The 8,820-nt window shown below is 35.5% G+C and overlaps 1 protein-coding gene across 1 annotated transcript; it reads left to right on the top strand.

Moving 5' to 3' along the window:
* Positions 1–4,485: 4,485 nt before the first annotated feature.
* LOC116111145 (beta-1,2-xylosyltransferase XYXT1-like) lies at positions 4,486–6,886 on the top strand. Its single transcript, XM_031397337.1, has 3 exons — positions 4,486–4,998; positions 5,111–5,182; positions 5,568–6,886. The coding sequence occupies exons 1-3, from the start codon at positions 4,755–4,757 to the stop codon at positions 6,884–6,886; spliced, it is 1,635 nt and encodes a 544-aa protein (XP_031253197.1). The 5' UTR covers positions 4,486–4,754.
* Positions 6,887–8,820: the final 1,934 nt, after the last annotated feature.

Genomic DNA, 8,820 nt, shown 5'->3' with positions numbered 1-8,820 from the left:
AAGATCTACAACAACTCTCAGCTCGTAGTCCATCAGATTTTCGAGGAATATCAAGCAAAGGAGGATATGATGGCATCCTATCTCTGGCAAGTGAAATATGAGATCGAGTAGTTCAAGTCTTTCATTATTCTTCAAATCCCGAGATAGAAGAATTCAGTGACCGACGCCCTATCTTGCCTAGCTTCAACAACGAGTCAAGAAAAGACTGATTCGATACCTATCAAATCCCTCCCAAATCCAAGAATCCTCGCTCCACAAGAATCAGTCTTAGTAATAGGGCAGAGATATAGCTGGATGGATGTAATAATTGCTTACCTAAGAGATATAACAATGCCTAAAGGAAGAAGTGAAGCCAAGACACTTCTAACAAAGTCAACTCAATAAGCGCTTATCAATGACAAACTGTATAAGCGTGGGTTCAATACACCATTCTTGCCATGTGTTGATCATAAAGATGTAGACTATATTTTGAGAGAAATCTATTAAGACATCCATGGGAACCATGCAGGGGGCAAATCTCTATCATACAAGGTGCTTCGTCAGGGCTACTACTGGCCAACAGTTTTTGACGATGCAGCAGATTATGTGCGTAGGTGTGACAAATGCTAGAGATTTGTAGATGTTCCGCCATCTCCACCTCAAGAGTTAATTACCTTGACAAGTCCTTGGTCGTTTGCAATCTGGAGGATTGATCTGATTGGCCATTTCCCTCAAGGAAAGAGAGGTGTTAAGTTTGCAATAGTTGTAGTCGACTACTTTTCTAAGTGGACAGAAGCCGAGCCTTTAGCTACCATCACATCGAACAAGCTGAAGGATTTTATCTACAAACAAATCACTTGTAGATTCAAAATTCCCCATATAATAATAACTGACAATGGGAGACAATTCGATTGTGAGGACTTCAGATTTTTCTACGAAAGACTCGGCATCAAGAAGAGCTTCGATGCTATTTATTGGCCTCAAGCTAACAAGCAAGTGGAGGTTGTGAACAAAGTAATCAAGCACACCATTAAGAAGAAGCTCGATGCCTTGAAGGAAAGATAGGTTGAGGAATTGCCCAAGGCCTTATGGTCTTATAGAATGACAGCCAGAAGCTCGACAGGAGAAACACTGTTCTCTCTATCATATGGGTGTGAAGCAATGGCCTTGGTTGAAGTGGGGATTAGTTCATTCCGGAAGGAAGTCTTCAATGAAGAAACAAACGTAGATCTTCTCTGCTTGAGGCTAGACCTAATAAAACAACATTGAGTCAAGTCTTAGCTAAGGCTTGCCTCATATTAACAACGATTCAAATGATACTTCAACTCCAAAGTCAAGAATAAGGACTTTGAAGTGGGCGACCTAGTTCTCAGAAAGGTTGTCCAGGTACACAAAACCCAAATTTGGGGGCACTTGGGCCCAAATGGGAAGGTCCATTTAGGATCTTCGAAAAGCAAGTACCAGGAACTTTTCATCTAGAATACCTCAATGGTGAAGTTGTACTGTGAGCATGGAATGCTGAGCATTTGCGAAGGTATTACCAATAAGCAGCTCGAGTTCCAATCATGTTTTGTTTTATCTCCTATATTCATTGTAAGGTTGTTTATGGCCAAAATTCTATCAATAAAAAGAGGTATTATTCATGAACTTTACTTTGTTCATCACTTTTTGTTTATTAGTATTTTATTCATCATTTATCATCTATGGTTTCAAAATCACGACCTACGCGATCACATCTAAAACTCACAGTCAAGAGTTCGGAAGAAGGTATCTTAGCTCAATAAGCCACGCCAGAATTCAACTCATTAAGGGAGAAATATTCCAAATCAATGAAGTTAAACTTGAAAAAATTCAAGTAAAACACGTCGAAAGAAAATCGGTCATAAGTCGGTAACCAAAACTCGAGACAAACAAATAGTCAAAACTCAAAGTTGTCGTAAAAGATTTTCTTACATGTATTTGAAAAGTTCTTCAAGAAACGAGCTACACGTAACTTGGAGCAAATTCAAATTTTTTATGATAAGTCCGATTAGGACGATAGAAACGACTTTGCAGAAATAAAAAATTACTTAACAGAAATGTGCAAAACGAATTTTTCATTGATTATGAAGTTTAGTTACAAACTAAACTAAAATACAAAAAAAAAAAAAAAAAAAAACAAAACCTCTCTAGATAGTTGGAGGAGCGAGGGCATCGTCACCAGTAGGACTAGGGAATTCATCACCAATTGGGACAGAAAGATTGTCGACAACAGGAATCTCAGTAGCCTTTTTAGGGTAAGAGCTGGGACATCGCTCAGAGCCTCAACATGAGGAAGGTCGGCAGTGATAGGCAGAAATGTGGCTAGAGGAGTCGAATCCTCAACTTCTTGCTTAATGCCGACATCCTCCTCCCATTCCTTGACTTCCTTCTCGCCTTCACTATCGGGCTTAGAGTCATTCGAATAAACGTAGGCATGCCTTAAGCCTCAGTCCTCATCTTGTCAACCTCCTTTTGGTAATCTCTCAAAAGGAAGGAAAAATTGATTGAAGGATGAGCTTCCCACAGTTATTTCACTAGGAAGATCGATGTTTCCCAAGCTCGGTTCATGATGCTGAGTTCAGCTCCCCGACTTCGAGCTTAAGTTGTTCAATCTCAGCCTCGGCCCTATGGTGATCTTCCACGTCTTTGGTGAGATCGAGTGAAACCTTTTGAAAAGCCTCCCAATATGAGGCAGCTTTCTGAGCCGAGGTGAGTTCGGAGTTCAGCTTATTGTTGGCACCTCACTGTTGTGTCAAACTCTTCTCAACCTTGACCGCTTTTGTTTCAGCCTTTGCCCGAGCGGCCTCACTCACCTTAATCTTGTCAAGGAACTCCTTTTCCTTGACCCCAAAGGCCTCCATCTCCTCATTAAGTCGTTCAAGCTCGGCCAGCTTCGGGTCTTTCTCTTTCTTAGCCACCTCGGCCTTAGCCAAGACATCTTCCTTGAGCGCCTCCGCTTCTTGCCACCCTTGATGAGTGCCCATCAATGTGGGGTAACTTTCATCATAGAGAAGCTTAGTCACCACGCAAACCTAAAACAATGAAAGTCAGCAAGTAATAAAGAGAAACGTATATAAAAAAGGGAAAAAAAGGGTGAACTACTGATACCTTGGTCATGTAGCTGCATACCCAAGACAACAGCTATGGAGGAGACAAATCTCTAATGCCTGTATAGGTTTGCAGGGTGACGGCATCCTTGACTGCCAAGGCCCCAATGCTGATATGCTCAGGGAGCTTGTCGATTATTGCGTCGAGCATAGGCCGAGCTGCCTCGTCCGTTATTTTACCTCCCTGTTGAGGCGGGCTTCATTTACTTCCTACGGAAATGACAGTTTCGCCTGTGGAAACAGACTTCTTCTTGCCCAAGTCCTTGGCCGCAAAATTCTTAATACTGCTTATGGTACTTATGCTAAACCTTAAGGGTGTTAATTTTTTTTTTTTTTTTTTTTTTTTTTTCTAAGAGGAGAAATTTTGTTAAATAATAAAAAAGGTAAATGACATCTAGATAGGAGATGTAAAGAGTTTTACCCCTCACAAATCTAAATATAATAGATAAAATAAAATACAAATCCACAAGTTACAATAAAAAATAAAAATTCAACTAAATATGTAACTTAAGGGTGTTAATTAATATGTGGGTGATTGGGCTGACAACACACGTTAAGAATACTATCAAATAAATTTGCAATAAACACAGAAAACAGTGTAGCAGCGGTCTTAATCCTACTTTTTATTCCTTAATTTACCATTTATTGGGTTTATAACAATTTCCTCCACATCAAAGGGTTTCAAATAGTAACTAATACACCTAAAAACTCGATTATTTTACCAACAAAGATGATAATATCCTTTATCTAATTATATATTTTTTTCCATTTTTATTTTAAAGTAATTATATAAAAATTGAAGAAATAAAAACTAAAAGAAACCTAAAAGTTTGTTTCGAAAAGACATTAGTATACTTTATCTTATTATACTTTCCTCTCCCATAAAAATTTTTATTTTTTAAAGTATGTAATTTCCTTAAATTTAGGTTTTTTGAATTTTTAGTTTATTGTATAAAATTAAAAAATATTTTAACTATTTACATATTTATTTTAATTATGATTTTTATATAAAATTGCATATAGTATAAAAAATTAAGAAATAAAAATATAAAGAGACAGGATATTATGATAAAACATTTGTTATTAACCAAAACCTTGAGGAGGCCCTTCATCGAATGTATCAACCGAACAGCGTCTGATTAAATAAATGTTTTTCGCAAGAATAAATAGTCAATGACGGCGTGAGACACCCCGTGTCTGTACAGTCAGTCGCTCCTAATTCAAAACTCGCCATTGAAAAGCGCGTGGCATTGAACAGCGTATTGTTACATAACGCGAAGGTAACTAGAAAGAGAAGGCAAAGAAAGAATCAACCAGGGGAGAGCCTTAACAGCTCTTTAAACACACACGCAACCATATTTGATATTGACAGTAGACAACTCCACCACATTGCCTGACTCTTTCAGCCACCTTCCTCATTTTCCTTTTTATTTCTTTCTTCTTCTTTCATTTCAAGTTATACCACAAATACATTTACATACTCTTCTTCATTTGCCAACCCACATGCTCTCTTTTCCTCGATAACTTAGCCGAACCGTCTTCTTTATTTCAAAGCTATCACCAACAAAAGCCGCTCTTTTTTCTTTTTCTTTGCTTGAAAAGCTCAGAAAGATTGGATTTTTATTTTTGTTTATAGAAAAAAATATTATGGGGAGGTACCAGCGTTATCATCAGTTGAAGAAAGGTGAACATGTACAAGTAGTAAAACATTATATGCCTCTTGAAGATGATGACGATGAAGAGTCTCGTGACTTCGTTTTCGTTTGTGCACCGAGCTATGGTTTCTTCAACAAGAGAGCTAGGCCTAAGCTTTTCTCTCTTCTCTTTATTTCCCTTCTTTCGTGCTGCTTTATTTTGGCTCCTCATCTCTTTAGCTCTTCCTCTCTCCTCTGTAAGTCCCCTTTCACCTACTCGAGTTTTCTTTTCTTTTGCTCTGTTTTTGTTGTTGATTTTTTTTTTTTTTTAATAAAATTATTTATTTTTATAAAAACTTGTTTCTGTAGATTCATTTGTTGGGGATAACGAAAGCCTTCTTCCCAATGTAAATGCTCCTTTGTGTGCTTCTGCCTCTGACGGTTAGTACTTTATTCTCTTGCTATCTTGTTTCTTCATCTCTGTTTTTTTACCTTTTGTAAACTTTTAGAAGTTTAAGTTTAATGGACTAGTTATTTATGGGGGAAAAAGGATTTCTTTTATGGCTATTGAAAGTTCTCATGTTCCATCTGGCTTCTGAGAACGAAGTTCTAAAAGAGAAGATGTGGAAAACGTTGGATTTTTCATTTGATTATGTTCTTAGAAGCCCAAGTAAAATAACATCTTAAACTGAAAACTGAAAAGTCCTTTCTGGTTTTTTTTTTTTTAATCCCACAGTCAAACTATATGGTAGAGGCCTTAACTTTTTATTGTAGATACTCTTTGCAGTATCCGTTTTGTGATTGTTAGTTTTGGGATTAATTTCAGGAACTATATGTTGTGACAGAAGCGGTTTGCGTTCTGATGTATGTATCATGAAAGGGGATGTGCGAACAAGCTCTGCTTCCTCTTCCGTCTTTGTATACAACTCAGGAAACTCCAATGGCATAATCAACTATGTTTCGAGCATGGTTGAAGAAGATGTTGAAGAGGAACTCCAACACGAAAAGATTAAACCGTATACCCGAAAATGGGAAGCAAGTGTAATGGACACCATTGATGAATTAGACCTTATCTCCAAGAGGGGAAGTGCTGCAATTAACCATCACTGTGATGTTCAACATGACGTTCCTGCTGTGTTTTTCTCGACTGGAGGATATACCGGGAACGTGTATCATGAATTCAATGATGGACTTTTGCCATTGTATATCACTTCTCATCATTTGAAGAAGAAGGTTGTATTTGTCATTCTTGAATATCATAATTGGTGGATTATGAAGTATGGTGATATTCTTTCACATCTTTCGGATTATCCAGCAATAGATTTTACTGGAGACAAGAGGACTCATTGCTTCCCCGAAGCGATTGTTGGTCTCAGAATCCATGATGAGCTTAAAGTGGATCCTTCATTGATGCAAGGAAACAAGACCATAGTTGATTTTAGAAATATTTTAGATCAAGCTTACTGGCCAAGAATTCATGGATTAATTCAGGATGAGGAACGAGAAGCTCAAGAAAAACTAAGGGAGAAGCTTTCTTTGTCTCCATCATCAAAAACCTCATCAGAGATTATAAGAAATATGGAAGAAAATCTATTGAAGAAACCAAAATTGGTTGTTTTATCTAGAAATGGGTCTCGAGCGATAACTAATGAGAAATTGTTGGTCAAAATGGCTGAGGAAATTGGCTTTCGAGTTGAAGTTGTGAGGCCTGATCGGACTACAGAATTGGCAAAGATTTATCGGGTGCTTAACTCAAGTGATGTGATGGTTGGAGTCCATGGTGCAGCCATGACACATTTTCTCTTCATGAAGCCTGGCTCTGTGTTTATTCAGGTCATTCCCCTTGGAACTGATTGGGCAGCCGAGACATATTATGGTGAACCAGCAAGGGAACTTGGTTTGAACTATATCAGCTACCCCGTTCTTCCCAGAGAAAGCTCTTTGTATGACAAATATGATAAAGACGATCCTGTTCTTCGAGATCCAACGAGTGTAAACAATAAGGGCTGGCAATACACCAAGGCAATCTATCTGGACGGCCAAAACGTGAGATTAAACCTCGAAAGATTTCGTAAGCGGTTGATTCGTGCTTATGGTTATTCCATCAACAGAATCAACCGGAGTGCTCATCATCAGTCACAGTGATTCCGAATGTCCTTACTAGCTTTTCTTGTTCTGGATCATTAATTAATTTAATTGAAAACTGTAATTTTTTGTGAAAAATTAGTGAATTCATTCCTTGTTTTGTACATTGAGCAGGAAATAAAAAAAAAAGGTCTTCATTTGGTAAATAGTAGGAATGTTTGAAGCAGCCACACTCCGTAACTTGTAAGACTTTACATGTAATAAATAATGAAATATTTTACAAAGTGCCCATGATTTTTGCTTCATGCAATTTTGTGTGTCTGTTAATGAGTTATCATTGATGAACTATGTTATGAAAATTCAGAAATGGGTTCCCATTTCTCATTGTTTTTTGTTTGTGTTTTCTCATTTAAAATTATTTTGTAGCTGATGTTCCTTGTTTCCAATGTTAGCATTTTATGCAAGTAAATCTCCTCAATTCTCTGTTATTTCGTGCTTGTGAATTGTGGTTTAATGAGTTACTGAAGAACAATTATTTATATGTTAAATTCATTGTTTGTATTGTTATTGTATTGGTTTTTACTTTTTATAGGTAAATCCTTATTCCACACTCTGGATAAGATATTAAAATATAATGAGTGGCACTTTTTAAACTCATTCTCTGATCTCTGCTGGTTTTATTAGCCATAACGAATAAATCCCAGTGGTCCTACAATCGTTATTATTGGATGCAAGAGATTGACATTTTCCATGTGAAGATGTTCAGTTACAAGAATTATTATACTACACTCCAGTATGGGAAGGATGAAGGATCTTCCACCTTTTGGTGGGCCTTCAAAACAAAATAAGCTTACAGTTTACTACTTATTCTATATCCATCAGACATTGGGAATCTCCCTGGTTGTAATATGCCATAGAAGAATACTATCATCACACTTATTGATGTAAAAGAAAAAAAAAAAAAAAAATGAAAAGAGCATATGGGAAGTGGGAAACCATATGATGGAAATTTTGTTTTTGTTTTTCTTTTGGACAAATTTTATTAGACTTAAAGATGTTACATAGTGGTGGGTAGTGGCTCATGACATGAGTAGAGAAATTTGCAGGGAGAATTTGAAACGTTGGCGCCAGAAAGCATTCTTAAGCAAATGAAATAGGAATCCATTTTCAAGCTACTTGTTATGTTAATATACGTGGAGCATGGCATTTTACAAGTTTTTGTTTATAAATTTTATATTGATATATTACTACTATCAGAAATTGAGCCAAGGGTACGAATTGATTTTTCGATCTAAGGTACTATCTGAAATCTTCAATTTTTTCTTCTTTCTCTGTCCCATAGGTACACCATTTGAATAAATAGAGATCTCTTTCTTCTTCCGTATCTATCTTATAAATAGCTATTATTACATTCTAATTTATTTTAAAGAATATATTTTATATAAATAAACATTATTTTTATTAAATTCTAAATATAAAAATCAAAATTTATATTCAAATCCAATAATCTCTTTAAATTAGACTTAATAAATATGAGATATGTTTAATAGGAAAGAAAATTAATAATAAAATGCATAAAAACTTATAATTTATTAAATAAAATTAAGATAAAGAGTTAAATTTGACTCTCTAAATATAAAGAGTTAAACTCACTCTTTAATTTATATTTAAAGAATAAAAAGTTTATTGAACTCTTATTTTTATAAACGAACTCTTTAAAACATCGACTTTTTATATGACTTAAACTGTTTATTATAAAAAGTTTATCTATAGAAATAAGAGTGTAACAGATTTTTTATTTTTTATTCTTTAAATATAAATTAAAGAGTAAGTTTGATCCCCCACAATTAAATTTCACTCTTTATTTTAATTTTAAATAACATATTACGAGATTTTATGTATTTTATTTATAATTTATCTCCTTTTAAGTTTCTTTTTTTTTTAAAACGTATTCTCACCCCTAAAATTTATTTCCTCCTTATATTTAGAAACCA

Source organism: Pistacia vera, unplaced genomic scaffold (assembly GCF_008641045.1).
Source record: "Pistacia vera cultivar Batoury unplaced genomic scaffold, PisVer_v2 Contig628, whole genome shotgun sequence".
Taxonomy (NCBI): Eukaryota; Viridiplantae; Streptophyta; class Magnoliopsida; order Sapindales; family Anacardiaceae; genus Pistacia; species Pistacia vera.
Note: the sequence above shows the minus strand (reverse complement) of the source record. Positions and strands in the feature narration are given on the sequence as shown.